We start from the raw sequence: 20,000 nt of genomic DNA on the forward strand, positions 1-20,000 counted from the left end.
GTCGTAGTGTGGTCGTAGTGTGGTCGTAGTGTGGCCCTACCTGAGAGGTCGTAGTGTGCGTAGCAGCCGTAATACTCTGAGGATTCCCAGGATGCGGTTCCCTCCGGTCAAGGCCAGAGAAACCAGGATGTCCACCAGAGAGACAAACACCAGGATCCCATCCAGCACATTCCAACTGCTCTTCAAGTAGCTCTGTTTACCCCAGCAAAACCCCAACGCTACAATCTACAGACAGAACATTAACATGACAAGACCTCCAGGACTGACAGCAGACTGAAACAGACAGCAGACTGAAACAGACAGCAGACTGAAACAGACAGCAGACTGAAACAGACAGCAGACTGAAACAGACAGCAGACTGAAACAGACAGCAGACTGAAACAGACAGCAGACTGAAACAGACAGCTGACTGAAACAGACAGCTGACTGAAACAGACAGCTGACTGAAACAAACAGCTGACTGAAACAGACAACAGACTAAAACAGACAGCTGACTGAAACAGACAACAAACTGAAACAGACAATAAACTGAAACAGACAACAGACTGAAACAGACAGCTGACTGAAACAGACAACAAACTGAAACAGACAATAAACTGAAACAGACAGCAGACTGAAAGAGACAACAGACAGAAACAGACAGCAGACTGAAACAGACAGCTGACTGAAACAGACAACAAACTGAAACAGACAATAAACTGAAACAGACAGCAGACAAACAGACAACAAACTGAAACAGACAATAAACTGAAACAGACAGCAGACTGAAAGAGACAACAGACAATAGACTGAAACAGAGCAGACTGAAACAGACAGCAGACTGAAACAGACATACGAATGAAACAGACAGCAGACTGAAACAGACAGCAGACTGAAACAGACATAAGAATGAAACAGAGCAGACTGAAACAGACAACTGACAAACAGACAGCAGACTGAGACAGACAACAGACTGAAACAGAGCAGACTGAAACAGACAGCAGACTGAAACAGACATACGAATGAAACAGACAGCAGACTGAAACAGACAGCAGACTGAAACAGACATAAGAATGAAACAGAGCAGACTGAAACAGACAACTGACAAACAGACAAACAGACAGCACACTGAAACAGACAGCAGACTGAAACAGACATACGAATGAAACAGACAGCAGACTGAAACAGACAGCAGACTGAAACAGACAACAGACTGAAACATACAGCAGACAACAAACTGAAACAGACAGCAGACTGATGGACTGAAACAGACTGAAAGAGACAACAGACTTAAACAGGCAGTATGAGACTAAAACAGACAGCATGAGACTAAAACAGACAGCATGAGACTGAAACAGACAACAGACTAAAACAGACAGCAGAGTGAAACAGACAGCAGACAAACAGAAAGCAGACAAACAGACAAAAGACAGAAACAGCCAGCATGAGACTGAAACAGCCAGCATGAGACTGAAACAGACAACAGACAGAAACTGACAACAGACTGAGAGAGCAGACTGAAACAGGCACCATGAGACTGAAACAGACAACAGACTGAAACAAACAGCATGAGACTGAAACAGAAAACAGACTGAAACAGACAGCATGAGACTAAAACAGACAGCATGAGACTAAAACAGACAGCATGAGACTGAACCAGACAACATGAGATTAAAACAGAAGGTATGAGACTGAATGGACTCAGACAGCAGACTGAAACAGACAAGAGTGAAACAGACAGCATGAGACTGAACCAGACAGCATGAGACTAAAACAGAAGGTATGAGACTGAAACAGACAACAGACTAAAAGACAGCAGACTAAAACAGACTGAAACAGACAGCAGACTGAAACAGAGAGCATGAGACAAACAGCATGAGACTGAAACAGACAATAGACTGAAACAGACAAGACTGAAACAGACAAGACTGAAACAGACAGCAGACAAACAGACAGCATGAAAACTGAACAGACAACAGACAAACAGACAACAGACTGAAACAGACAGCATGAGATTGAAACAGACAACAGACAGAAACAGACAACAGACTGAAACATACAATAGACAACAGACAGAAACAGACAACAGACTGAAACAGACAGCATGAGACTAAAACAGACAGCATGAGACTGAACCAGACAGCATGAGACTAAAACAGAAGGTATGAGACTGAAACAGACAACAGAATAAAACAGACTGAAACAGACAGCAGACTGAAACAGACAGCAGACAGACAGTCTTTAGACTGAAACAGACAACAGACTGAAACAGACAGCATGAGACAAACAGACAGCATGAGAAACAGACAGCAGACTGAAACAGACAACATGAGACTGAAACAGAACACATGAGACAAACTGACAACATGAGACTGAAACTGACAACATGAGACTGAAACAGACAGCAGACAAACAGACAGCATGAAAACTGAAACAGACAACAGACAGAAACAGACAACAGACCGAGACAGCAGACTGAAACAGACAACAGACAGATTGAGACTGAAACAGACTAAAACAGACAAGACTAAAACAGACAGCAGATGAACAGACAGCATGAAAACTGAAACCGACAGACAGACAGATGATGAAACCGACAGCAGACTGAAACAGACAACAGACTGAAACAGGCAACAGACAGAAACAGACAACAGACAAACAGGCAACAGACTGAAACAGACAACAGACAGAAACAGACAACAGACAGAAACAGACGGTATTATTACCTTGACAGTCATCTCAGCCAGGAAGATTAGAGTGAACACGTAGTTGGAGACACTCAGAAACACTCGCTCCTGGAGGGAGAGTAGGAGAGAAAGTATATTACCGCTCTAGTTTCTAAACCCAGAGGCGAAACATCGCAAGACTTCCGGGAAACAGCTTGCGAAACAGACCAGACCAGGCCGGGGTTTGGGGTTTGAGAAGTCAATGAGTTGTCACCAACATCTCGTTGCATCTATCTGACCATGCAGATCGAACGGCAAGAATGAACGGCAAGAAAGTGTTCAAGAAAGTGTTTGTGACTCCAGGGCAGGGCTTGGTGTGACAGGGGGCAGGGCTTGGTGTGACAAGGGGGCAGGGCTTGGTGTGACAGGGGGCAGGGCTTGGTGTGACAGGGGGCAGGGCTTGGTGTGATAGGGGGCAGGGCTTGGTGTGACAGGGGGCAGGGCTTGGTGTGGGAGGGGGCAGGGCTTGGTGTGACAGGGGGCAAGGCTTGGTGTGACAGGGGGCAGGGCTTGGTGTGACAGGGGGCAGGGCTTGGTGTGGGAAGCGGCAGGGCTTGGTGTGACAAGGGGGCAGGGCTTAGTGTGGGAAGCGGCAGGGCTTGGTGTGACAAGGGGGCAGGGCTTGGTGTGACAGGGGCAGGGCTTGGTGTGACAGGGGGCAGGGCTTGGTGTGACAAGGGGGCAGGGCTTGGTGTGACAAGGAGGCAGGGCTTGGTGTGACAAGGGGGCAGGGCTTGGTGTGACAGGGGGCAGGGCTTGGTGTGACAGGGGGCAGGGCTTGGTGTGACAAGGGGGCAGGGCTTGGTGTGACAAGGGGGCAGGGCTTGGTGTGACAGGGGGCAGGGCTTGGTGTGACAAGGGGGCAGGGCTTGGTGTGACAAGGAGGCAGGGCTTGGTGTGACAAGGAGGCAGGGCTTGGTGTGACAAAGGGGCAGGGCTTGGTGTGACAAGGGGGCAGGGCTTGGTGTGACAGGGGGCAGGGCTTGGTGTGACAAGGGGGCAGGGCTTGGTGTGACAGGGGGCAGGGCTTGGTGTGGGAAGCAGCATGCACCAGGAGAAGAGGGTGAAAGACGACTCAAGTAGCAAAACATTTAACAAACCAAACATTGAAATAACGTTCTAGAAGGTAAAGTAAAAAAAAAAGCCAAAGCGGTCTCTATGCATCAATACTGGTATGTAGTAAAACACGGTATCCCATCAGCCCCTAGTGTCTTACGGTGCTGTGAGGCTGGATGCCGGGTCTCTCCAGAGCGATGGTGATGCAGTTGAGGAAGATGAAGACCAGGACCACGTGATCAAACATCTTATGAGAGATCAGACCTTTACCCCAGACACGGAACCTAGAGGGAGGGAGGGGGAGAGAGGAATCAGCACAGAGGAGGAAGATACAGTATCTATGAGAAGGTGAGACAAGAAGTACGTTTGTGTGTGTGTGTGTGTGTGTGTGTGTGTGTGTGTGTGTGTGTGTGTGTGTGTGTGTGTGTGTGTGTGTGTGTGTGTGTGTGTGTGTGTGTGTGTGTGTGTGTGTGTGTATGTACAGTGAGGGAAAAAAAGTATTTGATCCCCTGCTGATTTTGTATGTTTGCCCACTGACAAAGACATGATCAGTCTATAATTTTAATGGTAGGTTTATTTGAACAGTGAGAGACAGAATAACAACAACAAAATCCAGAAAAACGCATGTCAAAAATGTTATAAATTGATTTACATTTTAAATGAGGGGAAATAAGTATTTGACCCCGCTGCAAAACATGACTTAGTACTTGGTGGCAAAACCCTTGTTGGCAATCACAGAGGTCAGACGTTTCTTGTAGTTGGCCACCAGGTTTGCACACATCTCAGGAGGGATTTTGTGCCATTCCTCTTTGCAGATCTTCTCCAAGTCATTAAGGTTTCGAGGCTGACGTTTGGCAACTCAAACCTTCAGCTCCCTCCACAGATTTTCTATGGGATTAAGGTCTGGAGACTGGCTAGGCCACTCCAGGACCTTAATGTGCTTCTTCTTGAGCCATTTTCAATGCCCTGGCTGAGGGAAGGAGGTTCTTACCCAAGATTTGATGGTACAAAGCCCCGTTCATCGTCCCTTTGATGCGATTAAGTTGTCCTGTCCCCTTAGCAGAAAAACACCCCCAAAGCATAATGTTTCCACCTCCATGTTTGACGGTGGGGATGGTGTTCTTGGGGTCATAGGCAGCATTCCTCCTCCTCCAAACACGGCGAGTTGAGTTGATGCCAAAAAGCTCAATTTTGGTCTCATCTGACCACAACACTTTCACCCAGTTCTCCTCTGAATCATTCAGATGTTCATTGGCAAACTTCAGACGGCCCTGTATATGTGCTTTCTTGAGCAGGGGGGACCTTGCGGCGCTGCAGGATTTCAGTCCTTCACGGCGTAGTGTGTTACCAATTGTTTTCTTGGTGACTATGGTCCCAGCTGCCTTGAGATCATTGACAAGATCCTCCCGTGTAGTTCTGGGCTGATTCCTCACCGTTCTCATGATCATTGCAACTCCACGAGGTGAGATCTTGCATGGAGCCCCAGGCCGAGGGAGATTGACAGCTATTTTGTGTTTCTTCCATTTGCGAATAATCGCACCAACTGTTGTCACCTTCTCACCAAGCTGCTTGGCGATGGTCTTGTAGCCCATTCCAGCCTTGTGTAGGTCTACAATCTTGTCCCTGACATCATTGGAGAGCTCTTTGGTCTTGGCCATGGTGGAAAGTTTGGAATCTGATTGATTGATTGCTTCTGTGGACAGGTGACTTTTATACAGGTAACAAGATGAGATTAGGAGCACTCCCTTTAAGAGTGTGCTCCTAATCTCAGCTCGTTACCTGTATAAAAGACACTTGGGAGCCAGAAATCTTTCTGATTGAGAGGGGGTCAAATACTTATTTCCCTCATTAAAATGCAAATAAATGTATAACATTTCTGACATGCATTTTTCTGGATTTTGTTGTTGTTATTCTGTCTCTCACTGTTCAAATAAACCTACCATTAAAATTATAGACTGATCATTTATTTGTCAGTGGGCAAAACGTACAAAATCAGCAGGGGATCAAATACTTTTTCCCCCTCACTGTATGTAGTGTGATAAGGATGTCATGCTGCTTGCTTAGCGAGAACCGCTTCCTCCTAATTGGGCTCATACCGAGGCTGGAGCCCAGGACCTCCTCCTGGCAAACACACGTGACCACCCTTCCTGAAGCGTGTTTGTGCGTGTGCGTGTGTGTGTGTATGACTCACGAGTTCTGAGGGGAGAACAGGTAGAGGTTCCAGTCTTTGTGTTCTCTGCACCAGCGTGGCTTGTGGCTCTGCAGCGTTCTCCTGACCCGGAACCACAGGTTCTACAGAGGTCAGAGGACGGAGGTCAGCATTACACACACACACACATCCAAGTCCCAGTACACAACAACCACACACACACACCTTGGCCGATATCTCTACACCTGCAGTCTCTAAGTGTGTGTGTGCGTGTGCGTGTGCGTGTGCGTCTGCGTCTGCGTCTGCGTCTGCGTCTGCGTCTGCGTCTGCGTCTGCGTCTGCGTCTGCGTCTGCGTCTGCGTCTGCGTCTGCGTCCGCGTCCGCGTCCGCGTGTGCGCGTGCGCGTGCGCGTGCGCGTGCGTGTGTGTGTTTCCATGACGGTGCAGAACGTGGATTAATCCTCTAGCAGGAGGGATCAACAGCACTAGCTTGGTCCTGTCAGACTGGAAGACTAAAGTACTCTGGGAAACACGCCGTCACAAAGTGCTCAGTCCTCAAGTGAGCAGGCTTGGAGAATGGGACAGGGAAACACAGTCAGCAACTAAGTCAGTCCAAACTGCTAACAACCAACTGCACTGTTACGCCGGTCCAAACTGATAACAACCAACTCTACTGTTACGCCGGTCCAAACTGATAACAACCAACTCTACTGTTACGCCGGTCCAAACTGATAACAACCAACTCCACTGTTACGCCGGTCCAAACTGATAACAACCAACTCCACTGTTACGCCGGTCCAAACTGATAACAACCAACTCCACTGTTACGCCGGTCCAAACTGATAACAACCAACTCCACTGTTACGCCGGTCCAAACTGATAACAACCAACTCTACTGTTACGCCGGTCCAAACTGATAACAACCAACTCCACTGTTACGCCGGTCCAAACTGATAACAACCAACTCCACTGTTACGCCGGTCCAAACTGCTAACAACCAACTCTACTGTTACGCCGGTCCAAACTGATAACGACCAACTCCACTGTTACGCCGGTCCAAACTGATAACAACCAACTCCACTGTTACGCGGTCCAAACTGATAACAACCAACTCCACTGTTACGCCGGTCCAAACTGCTAACAACCAACTCCACTGTTACGCCCGGTCCAAACTGATAACAACCAACTCCACTGTTACGCCGGTCCAAACTGATAACAACCAACTCCACTGTTACGCCAGTCCAAACTGCTAACAACCAACTCCACTGTTACGCCGGTCCAAACTGATAACAACCAACTCCACTGTTACGCCGGTCCAAACTGATAACAACCAACTCCACTGTTACGCCGGTCCAAACTGATAACAACCAACTCCACTGTTACGCCGGTCCAAACTGATAACAACCAACTCTACTGTTACGCCGGTCCAAACTGATAACAACCAACTCTACTGTTACGCCGGTCCAAACTGATAACAACCAAATCTACTGTTACGCCGGTCCAAACTGATAACAACCAACTCTACTGTTACGCCCGGTCCAAACCTGATAACAACCAACTCCACTGTTACGCCAGTCCAAACTGGATAACAACCAACTCTACTGTTACGCCAGTCCAAACTGCTAACAACCAACTCTACTGTTACGCCGGTCCAAACTGATAACAACCAACTCCACTGTTACGCCGGTCCAAACTGATCACAACCAACTCCACTGTTACGCCGGTCCAAACTGATAACAACCAACTCCACTGTTACGCCGGTCCAAACTGATAACAACCAACTCCACTGTTACGCCGGTCCAAACTGCTAACAACCAACTCTACTGTTACGCCGGTCCAAACTGATAACAACCAACTCCACTGTTACCGCCGGTCCAAACTGATAACAACCAACTCCACTGTTACGCAGGTCCAAACTGATAACAACCAACTCTACTGTTACGCCGGTCCAAACTGATAACAACCAACTCCAATGTTACGCCGGTCCAAACTGATAACAACCAACTCCACTGTTACGCGGTCCAAACTGATAACAACCAACTCTACTGTTACGCCGGTCCAAACTGATAACAACCAACTCTACTGTTACGCCGGTCCAAACTGATAACAACCAACTCCACTGTTACGCCCGGTCCAAACTGATAACAACCAACTGCACTGTTACGCCGGTCCAAACTGATAACAACCAACTCCACTGTTACGCCGGTCCAAACTGATAACAACCAACTCCACTGTTACGCCGGTGCAAACTGATAACAACCAACTCCACTGTTACGCCGGTCCAAACTGATAACAACCAACTCCACTGTTACGCCGGTCCAAACTGATAACAACCAACTCCACTGTTACGGCGGTCCAAACTGCTAACAACCAACTCCACTGTTACGCCGGTCCAAACTGCTAACAACCAACTCCACTGTTACGCCGGTCCAAACTGCTAACAACCAACTCCACTTTTACGCCGGTCCAAACTGATAACAACCAACTCTACTGTTACGCCGGTCCAAACTGCTAACAACCAACTCTACTGTTACGCCGGTCCAAACTGATAACAACCAACTCCACTGTTACGCCGGTCCAAACTGATAACAACCAACTCCACTGTTACGCCGGTCCAAACTGATAACAACCAACTCTACTGTTACGCCGAACCAAACTGATAACAACCAACTCCACTGTTACGCCGGTCCAAACTGATAACAACCAACTGCACTGTTACGCCGGTCCAAACTGATAACAACCAACTCCACTGTTACGCCGGTCCAAACTGATAACAACCAACTGCACTGTTACGCCGGTCCAAACTGATAACAACCAACTCCACTGTTACGCCGGTCCAAACTGATAACAACCAACTCCACTGTTACGCCGGTCCAAACTGATAACAACCAACTGCACTGTTACGCCGGTCCAAACTGATAACAACCAACTCTACTGTTACGCCGGTCCAAACTGATAACAACCAACTGCACTGTTACGCCCGGTCCAAACTGATAACAACCAACTCCACTGTTACGCCGGTCCAAACTGATAACAACCAACTCCACTGTTCGCCCGGTCCAAACTGATAACAACCAACTCCACTGTTACGCCGGTGCAAACTGATAACAACCAACTCCACTGTTACGCCGGTCCAAACTGATGACAACCAACTCCACTGTTACGCCGGTCCAAACTGCTAACAACAAACTCCACTGTTACGCCGGTCCAAACTGCTAACAACCAACTCCACTGTTACGCCGGTCCAAACTGATAACAACCAACTCCACTTTTACGCCGGTCCAAACTGATAACAACCAACTCTACTGTTACGCCGGTCCAAACTGCTAACAACCAACTCTACTGTTACGCCGGTCCAAACTGATAACAACCAACTCCACTGTTACGCCGGTCCAAACTGATAACAACCAACTCCACTGTTACGCCGGTCCAAACTGATAACAACCAACTCTACTGTTACGCCGGTCCAAACTGATAACAACCAACTCTACTGTTACGCCGGTCCAAACTGATAACAACCAACTCTACTGTTACGCCGGTCCAAACTGCTAACAACCAACTGCACTGAAACTGCTAACAACCAACTCCACTGTTACGCCGGTCCAAACTGATAACAACCAACTCTACTGTTACGCCGATCCAAACTGATAACAACCAACTCTACTGTTACGCCGGTCCAAACTGATAACAACCAACTCTACTGTTACGCCAGTCCAAACTGATAACAACCAACTCTACTGTTACGCCGGTCCAAACTGATAACAACCAACTCTCCTGTTACGCCGGTCCAAACTGATAACAACCAACTCCACTGTTACGCGGTCCAAACTGATAACAACCAACTCCACTGTTACGCCGGTCCAAACTGATAACAACCAACTCCACTGTTACGCGGTCCAAACTGATAACAACCAACTCCACTGTTACGCCGGTCCAAACTGATAACAACCAACTCTACTGTTACGCCCGGTCCAAACTGATAACAACCAACTCCACTGTTACGCCCGGTCCAAACTGATAACAACCAACTCCACTGTTACGCCGGTCCAAACTGCTAACAACCAACTCTACTGTTACGCCGGTCCAAACTGATAACAACCAACTCCACTGTTACGCCGGTCCAAACTGATAACAACCAACTCCACTGTTACGCCGGTCCAAACTGATAACAACCAACTCCACTGTTACGCCGGTCCAAACTGCTAACAACCAACTCCACTGTTACGCCGGTCCAAACTGATAACAACCAACTCCACTGTTACGCCGGTCCAAACTGATAACAACCAACTCCACTGTTACGCCAGTCCAAACTGCTAACAACCAACTCCACTGTTACGCCGGTCCAAACTGATAACAACCAACTCCACTGTTACGCCGGTCCAAACTGATAACAACCAACTCCACTGTTACGCCGGTCCAAACTGATAACAACCAACTCCACTGTTACGCCGGTCCAAACTGATAACAACCAACTCTACTGTTACGCCGGTCCAAACTGATAACAACCAACTCTACTGTTACGCCGGTCCAAACTGATAACAACCAAATCTACTGTTACGCCGGTCCAAACTGATAACAACCAACTCTACTGTTACGCCGGTCCAAACTGATAACAACCAACTCCACTGTTACGCCAGTCCAAACTGATAACAACCAACTCTACTGTTACGCCAGTCCAAACTGCTAACAACCAACTCTACTGTTACGCCGGTCCAAACTGATAACAACCAACTCCACTGTTACGCCGGTCCAAACTGATCACAACCAACTCCACTGTTACGCCGGTCCAAACTGATAACAACCAACTCCACTGTTACGCCGGTCCAAACTGATAACAACCAACTCCACTGTTACGCCGGTCCAAACTGCTAACAACCAACTCTACTGTTACGCCGGTCCAAACTGATAACAACCAACTCCACTGTTACGCCGGTCCAAACTGATAACAACCAACTCCACTGTTACGCAGGTCCAAACTGATAACAACCAACTCTACTGTTACGCCGGTCCAAACTGATAACAACCAACTCCAATGTTACGCCGGTCCAAACTGATAACAACCAACTCCACTGTTACGCCGGTCCAAACTGATAACAACCAACTCTACTGTTACGCCGGTCCAAACTGATAACAACCAACTCTACTGTTACGCCGGTCCAAACTGATAACAACCAACTCCACTGTTACGCCGGTCCAAACTGATAACAACCAACTGCACTGTTACGCCGGTCCAAACTGATAACAACCAACTCCACTGTTACGCGGTCCAAACTGATAACAACCAACTCCACTGTTACGCGGTGCAAACTGATAACAACCAACTCCACTGTTACGCCGGTCCAAACTGATAACAACCAACTCCACTGTTACGCCGGTCCAAACTGATAACAACCAACTCCACTGTTACGGCGGTCCAAACTGCTAACAACCAACTCCACTGTTACGCGGTCCAAACTGCTAACAACCAACTCCACTGTTACGCGGTCCAAACTGCTAACAACCAACTCCACTTTACGCCGGTCCAAACTGATAACAACCAACTCTACTGTTACGCCGGTCCAAACTGCTAACAACCAACTCTACTGTTACGCCGGTCCAAACTGATAACAACCAACTCCACTGTTACGCCGGTCCAAACTGATAACAACCAACTCCACTGTTACGCCGGTCCAAACTGATAACAACCAACTCTACTGTTACGCCGAACCAAACTGATAACAACCAACTCCACTGTTACGCCGGTCCAAACTGATAACAACCAACTGCACTGTTACGCCGGTCCAAACTGATAACAACCAACTCCACTGTTACGCCGGTCCAAACTGATAACAACCAACTGCACTGTTACGCCGGTCCAAACTGATAACAACCAACTCCACTGTTACGCCCGGTCCAAACTGATAACAACCAACTCCACTGTTACGCCGGTCCAAACTGATAACAACCAACTGCACTGTTACGCCGGTCCAAACTGATAACAACCAACTCTACTGTTACGCCGGTCCAAACTGATAACAACCAACTGCACTGTTACGCCGGTCCAAACTGATAACAACCAACTCCACTGTTACGCCGGTCCAAACTGATAACAACCAACTCCACTGTTACGCCGGTCCAAACTGATAACAACCAACTCCACTGTTACGCCGGTGCAAACTGATAACAACCAACTCCACTGTTACGCCCGGTCCAAACTGATGACAACCAACTCCACTGTTACGCGGTCCAAACTGCTAACAACAAACTCCACTGTTACGCCCGGTCCAAACTGCTAACAACCAACTCCACTGTTACGCCGGTCCAAACTGATAACAACCAACTCCACTTTTACGCCGGTCCAAACTGATAACAACCAACTCTACTGTTACGCCGGTCCAAACTGCTAACAACCAACTCTACTGTTACGCCGGTCCAAACTGATAACAACCAACTCCACTGTTACGCCGGTCCAAACTGATAACAACCAACTCCACTGTTACGCCGGTCCAAACTGATAACAACCAACTCTACTGTTACGCCGGTCCAAACTGATAACAACCAACTCTACTGTTACGCCCGGTCCAAACTGATAACAACCAACTCTACTGTTACGCCGGTCCAAACTGCTAACAACCAACTGCACTGAAACTGCTAACAACCAACTCCACTGTTACGCCGGTCCAAACTGATAACAACCAACTCTACTGTTACGCCGATCCAAACTGATAACAACCAACTCTACTGTTACGCCGGTCCAAACTGATAACAACCAACTCTACTGTTACGCCAGTCCAAACTGATAACAACCAACTCTACTGTTACGCCGGTCCAAACTGATAACAACCAACTCTCCTGTTACGCCGGTCCAAACTGATAACAACCAACTCCACTGTTACGCCGGTCCAAACTGATAACAACCAACTCCACTGTTACGCCGGTCCAAACTGCTAACAACCAACTCTACTGTTACGCCGGTCCAAACTGATAACAACCAACTCCACTGTTACGCCGGTCCAAACTGATAACAACCAACTCCACTGTTACGCCGGTCCAAACTGATAACAACCAACTCTACTGTTACGCCGGTCCAAACTGATAACAACCAACTCCACTGTTACGCCGGTCCAAACTGATAACAACCAACTCCACTGTTACGCCGGTCCAAACTGATAACAACCAACTCTACTGTTACGCCGGTCCAAACTGATAACAACCAACTCTACTGTTACGCCGGTCCAAACTGATAACAACCAACTCCACTGTTACGCCGGTCCAAACTGATAACAACCAACTGCACTGTTACGCCGGTCCAAACTGATAACAACCAACTCCACTGTTACGCCGGTCCAAACTGATAACAACCAACTCCACTGTTACGCCGGTGCAAACTGATAACAACCAACTCCACTGTTACGCCGGTCCAAACTGATAACAACCAACTCCACTGTTACGCCGGTCCAAACTGATAACAACCAACTCCACTGTTACGGCGGTCCAAACTGCTAACAACCAACTCCACTGTTACGCCGGTCCAAACTGATAACAACCAACTCTACTGTTACGCCGGTCCAAACTGATAACAACCAACTCCACTGTTACGCGGTCCAAACTGATAACAACCAACTCCACTGTTACGCGGTCCAAACTGATAACAACCAACTCTACTGTTACGCGCGGTCCAAACTGATAACAACCAACTCTACTGTTACGCCGGTCCAAACTGATAACAACCAACTCCACTGTTACGCGGTCCAAACTGATAACAACCAACTGCACTGTTACGCCGGTCCAAATTGATAACAACCAACTCCACTGTTACGCCGGTCCAAACTGATAACAACCAACTCCACTGTTACGCCGGTGCAAACTGATAACAACCAACTCCACTGTTACGCCGGTCCAAACTGATAACAACCAACTCCACTGTTACGCCGGTCCAAACTGATAACAACCAACTCCACTGTTACGGCGGTCCAAACTGCTAACAACCAACTCCACTGTTACGCCGGTCCAAACTGCTAACAACCAACTCCACTGTTACGCCGGTCCAAACTGATAACAACCAACTCCACTTTTACGCGGTCCAAACTGATAACAACCAACTCTACTGTTACGCCGGTCCAAACTGCTAACAACCAACTCTACTGTTACGCCCGGTCCAAACTGATAACAACCAACTCCACTGTTACGCCGGTCCAAACTGATAACAACCAACTCCACTGTTACGCCGGTCCAAACTGATAACAACCAACTCTACTGTTACGCCGGTCCAAACTGATAACAACCAACTCCACTGTTACGCCGGTCCAAACTGATAACAACCAACTGCACTGTTACGCCGGTCCAAACTGATAACAACCAACTCCACTGTTACGCCGGTCCAAACTGATAACAACCAACTGCACTGTTACGCCGGTCCAAACTGATAACAACCAACTCCACTGTTACGCCGGTCCAAACTGATAACAACCAACTCCACTGTTACGCCGGTCCAAACTGATAACAACCAAATGCACTGTTACGCCGGTCCAAACTGATAACAACCAACTCTACTGTTACGCCCGGTCCAAACTGATAACAACCAACTGCACTGTTACGCGGTCCAAACTGATAACAACCAACTCCACTGTTACGCCGGTCCAAACTGATAACAACCAACTCCACTGTTATGCCGGTCCAAACTGATAACAACCAACTCCACTGTTACGCCGGTGCAAACTGATAACAACCAACTCCACTGTTACGCGGTCCAAACTGATAACAACCAACTCCACTGTTACGCCGGTCCAAACTGATGACAACCAACTCCACTGTTACGCCGGTCCAAACTGCTAACAACCAACTCCACTGTTACGCCGGTCCAAACTGCTAACAACCAACTCCACTGTTACGCCGGTCCAAACTGATAACAACCAACTCCACTTTTACGCCGGTCCAAACTGATAACAACCAACTCTACTGTTACGCCGGTCCAAACTGCTAACAACCAACTCTACTGTTACGCCGGTCCAAACTGATAACAACCAACTCCACTGTTACGCCGGTCCAAACTGATAACAACCAACTCCACTGTTACGCCGGTCCAAACTGATAACAACCAACTGCACTGTTACGCCGGTCCAAACTGATAACAACCAACTCCAATGTTACGCCGGTCCAAACTGATAACAACCAACTCCACTGTTACGCCGGTCCAAACTGATAACAACCAACTGCACTGTTACGCCGGTCCAAACTGATAACAACCAACTCTACTGTTACGCCGGTCCAAACTGATAACAACCAACTGCACTGTTACGCCGGTCCAAACTGATAACAACCAACTCCACTGTTACGCCGGTCCAAACTGATAACAACCAACTCCACTGTTACGCCGGTCCAAACTGATAACAACCAACTCCACTGTTACGCCGGTGCAAACTGATAACAACCAACTCCACTGTTACGCCGGTCCAAACTGATAACAACCAACTCCACTGTTACGCCGGTCCAAACTGATGACAACCAACTCCACTGTTACGCCGGTCCAAACTGCTAACAACCAACTCCACTGTTACGCCGGTCCAAACTGCTAACAACCAACTCCACTGTTACGCCGGTCCAAACTGATAACAACCAACTCCACTTTTACGCCGGTCCAAACTGATAACAACCAACTCTACTGTTACGCCGGTCCAAACTGCTAACAACCAACTCTACTGTTACGCCGGTCCAAACTGATAACAACCAACTCCACTGTTACGCCGGTCCAAACTGATAACAACCAACTCCACTGTTACGCCGGTCCAAACTGATAACAACCAACTCTACTGTTACGCCGGTCCAAACTGATAACAACCAACTCTACTGTTACGCCGGTCCAAACTGATAACAACCAACTCTACTGTTACGCCGGTCCAAACTGCTAACAACAAACTGCACTGTTACGTCGGTCCAAACTGCTAACAACCAACTCCACTGTTACGCCGGTCCAAACTGCTAACAACCAACTCTACTGTTACGCCGATCCAAACTGATAACAACCAACTCTACTGTTACGCCGGTCCAAACTGATAACAACCAACTCTACTGTTACGCCAGTCCAAACTGATAACAACCAACTCTACTGTTACGCCGGTCCAAACTGATAACAACCAACTCTCCTGTTACGCCGGTCCAAACTGATAACAACCAACTCCACTGTTACGCCGGTCCAAACTGATAACAACCAACTCTACTGTTACGCCGGTCCAAACTGATAACAACCAACTGCACTGTTACGCCAGTCCAAACTGATAACAACCAACTCTACTGTTACGCCGGTCCAAACTGATAACAACCAACTCTACTGTTACGCCGGTCCAAACTGATAACAACCAACTCTACTGTTACGCCGGTCCAAACTGATAACAACCAACTCCACTGTTACGCCGGTGCAAACTGATAACAACCAACTCCACTGTTACGCCGGTCCAAACTGATAACAACCAACTCCACTGTTACGGCGGTCCAAACTGCTAACAACCAACTCCACTGTTACGCCGGTCCAAACTGCTAACAACCAACTCTACTGTTACGCCGGTCCAAACTGATAACAACCAACTCCACTGTTACGCCGGTCCAAACTGATAACAACCAACTCCACTGTTACGCCGGTCCAAACTGATAACAACCAACTCTACTGTTACGCCGGTCCAAACTGATAACAACCAACTCCACTGTTACGCGGTCCAAACTGATAACAACCAACTGCACTGTTACGCGGTCCAAACTGATAACAACCAACTCCACTGTTACGCCCGGTCCAAACTGATAACAACCAACTCCACTGTTACGCCCGGTCCAAACTGATAACAACCAACTGCACTGTTACGCCGGTCCAAACTGATAACAACCAACTCTACTGTTACGCCGGTCCAAACTGATAACAACCAACTGCACTGTTACGCCGGTCCAAACTGATAACAACCAACTCCACTGTTACGCCGGTCCAAACTGATAACAACCAACTCCACTGTTATGCCGGTCCAAACTGATAACAACCAACTCCACTGTTACGCCGGTGCAAACTGATAACAACCAACTCCACTGTTACGCCGGTCCAAACTGATAACAACCAACTCCACTGTTACGCCGGTCCAAACTGATGACAACCAACTCCACTGTTACGTCGGTCCAAACTGCTAACAACCAACTCCACTGTTACGCCCGGTCCAAACTGCTAACAACCAACTCCACTGTTACGCCCGGTCCAAACTGATAACAACCAACTCCACTTTTACGCGGTCCAAACTGATAACAACCAACTCTACTGTTACGCCGGTCCAAACTGCTAACAACCAACTCTACTGTTACGCCGGTCCAAACTGATAACAACCAACTCCACTGTTACGCCGGTCCAAACTGATAACAACCAACTCCACTGTTACGCCGGTCCAAACTGATAACAACCAACTCTACTGTTACGCCGGTCCAAACTGATAACAACCAACTCTACTGTTACGCCGGTCCAAACTGATAACAACCAACTCTACTGTTACGCCGGTCCAAACTGCTAACAACCAACTGCACTGTTACGTCGGTCCAAACTGCTAACAACCAACTCCACTGTTACGCCGGTCCAAACTGATAACAACCAACTCTACTGTTACGCCGATCCAAACTGATAACAACCAACTCTACTGTTACGCCGGTCCAAACTGATAACAACCAACTCTACTGTTACGCCAGTCCAAACTGATAACAACCAACTCTACTGTTACGCCGGTCCAAACTGATAACAACCAACTCTCCTGTTACGCCGGTCCAAACTGATAACAACCAACTGCACTGTTACGCCGGTCCAAACTGATAACAACCAACTCCACTGTTACGCCGGTCCAAACTGCTAACAACCAACTCCACTGTTACGCCGGTCCAAACTGATCACAACCAACTCCACTGTTACGCCGGTCCAAACTGATAACAACCAACTGCACTGTTACGCCGGTCCAAACTGATAACAACCAACTCCACTGTTACGCCGGTCCAAACTGATAACAACCAACTCCACTGTTACGCCGGTCCAAACTGATAACAACCAACTCCACTGTTACGCCGGTCCAAACTGCTAACAACCAACTCCACTGTTACGCCCGGTCCAAACTGATAACAACCAACTCCACTGTTACGCGGTCCAAACTGATAACAACCAACTCCACTGTTACGCCGGTCCAAACTGATAACAACCAACTCCACTGTTACGCGGTCCAAACTGCCAACAACCAACTCCACTGTTACGCCGGTCCAAACTGATAACAACCAACTCCACTGTTACGCGGTCCAAACTGATAACAACCAACTCTACTGTTACGCCGGTCCAAACTGATAACAACCAACTCCACTGTTACGCCGGTCCAAACTGATAACAACCAACTCCACTGTTACGCCGATCCAAACTGCTAACAACCAACTCCACTGTTACGCCCGGTCCAAACTGATAACAACCAACTCCACTGTTACGCCGGTCCAAACTGCTAACAACCAACTCCACTGTTACGCCGGTCCAAACTGATAACAACCAACTCCACTGTTACGCCCGGTCCAAACTGATAACAACCAACTCCACTGTTACGCCGGTCCAAACTGATAACAACCAACTCCACTGTTACCGGTCCAAACTGCTAACAACCAACTCCACTGTTACGCCGGTCCAAACTGATAACAACCAACTCCACTGTTACGCCCGGTCCAAACTGATAACAACCAACTGCACTGTTACGCCGGTCCAAACTGATAACAACCAACTCTACTGTTACGCCGGTCCAAACTGATAACAACCAACTCCACTGTTACGCCGGTCCAAACTGCTAACAACCAACTCCACTGTTACGCCGGTCCAAACTGGTAACAACCAACTCCACTGTTACGCCGGTCCAAACTGATGTAACTTTCCTCTATCACGGGGAGAGAGAGCAGCCACTCGGTACCCTCAGGCAGAAACTGGAACTAAAATGATTTTAATCTTTCTTCTCTGAGTGGCTTTTAGAACGGCTGTGGGGTTCTAATTAAAAGTGACACAGACCTAACTAACACTCACTGTGGATCTCAGAGAGAGAGAGACAGAGTGCACTGCCTAAAACAGCTTGTGTTCTGGGACCCTCTGTGCCAGAGGGTTAATCCTTGGCACACACACACACACACACGTCCCATATCAACCCTCTCTGATTCGGTGCCACCAGGGCTGAGCTGGTTGTTGCAGCTGGTTTCTCTGCTCTCTAAACGCTATCAGGCTACGCTGATAACCGTCGCCCTGTTTAGTGTAGAGGCAACGTTACACCACACACACTCACACGCACACGCACACGCACACGCACGCACGCACGCACGCACGCACGCACGCCACGCCGCACGACGCACGCACGCACGCACGCACGCACGCACGCGCGCGCACGCACGCACGCACGCACGCGACGCACGCGACGCACGCACGCACGCACGCACGCACGCACGCACGCACGCGCACGCACGCACGCACGCGCACGCACGCACGCAGCGCACGCACGCACGCACGCACGCACACGCACGCGACGCACGCACGCACGCACGCACGCACACGCACACACACACACACACACACACACACACACACACACACACACACACACACACACACACACACACACACACACACACACACACACACACACACACACACACACACACACACACACACACACACACACACACACACACACACAGGGGTTGTGTTCTACCGACTGAGAAAACAATTACTGCCGTGGCCAATCAATTACGGCGGAACAATTAGCCTCCCTGCAGGCCTCTATAAACAAAACAAACAAACAAACAAACAAACAAACAACAGAAGGGGGGAGGGAAAAGGGGGGGGGGGGACAGAAGGGGAGAGGGAGGGAGAACAGAAGGCGGGAGGGAGGGAGAACAGAAGGCGGGAGGGAGGGAGAACAGAAGGGGGGAGGGAGGGAGAACAGAAGGCGGGAGGGAGGGAGAACAGAAGGGGGGAGGGAGGGAGAACAGAAGGGGGAGGGAGGGAGAACAGAAGGGGGGGAGGGAGGGAGAACAGAAGGCGGGAGGGAGGGAGAACAGAAGGGGGAGGGAGGGAGAACAGAAGGGGGG

The 20,000-nt window shown here is 48.6% G+C and overlaps 1 protein-coding gene across 1 annotated transcript in view; it reads right to left on the bottom strand.

The window, feature by feature from the left end:
• cacna1ha (calcium channel, voltage-dependent, T type, alpha 1H subunit a) overlaps positions 1-20,000 on the bottom strand; it is a 144,811-nt gene that overhangs the window by 51,005 nt on the left and 73,806 nt on the right. The window contains exons 19-22 of the mRNA XM_045207652.1: positions 5,953-6,053; positions 3,922-4,045; positions 2,706-2,774; positions 41-225 (exon numbers count right to left, since the gene is read on the bottom strand). Coding sequence (XP_045063587.1) covers positions 41-225; positions 2,706-2,774; positions 3,922-4,045; positions 5,953-6,053 — 479 coding nt within the window. The remainder of the gene's footprint in view (positions 1-40; positions 226-2,705; positions 2,775-3,921; positions 4,046-5,952; positions 6,054-20,000) is intronic.

Source organism: Coregonus clupeaformis, chromosome 26 (assembly GCF_020615455.1).
Source record: "Coregonus clupeaformis isolate EN_2021a chromosome 26, ASM2061545v1, whole genome shotgun sequence".
Lineage (NCBI taxonomy): Eukaryota > Metazoa > Chordata > Actinopteri > Salmoniformes > Salmonidae > Coregonus > Coregonus clupeaformis.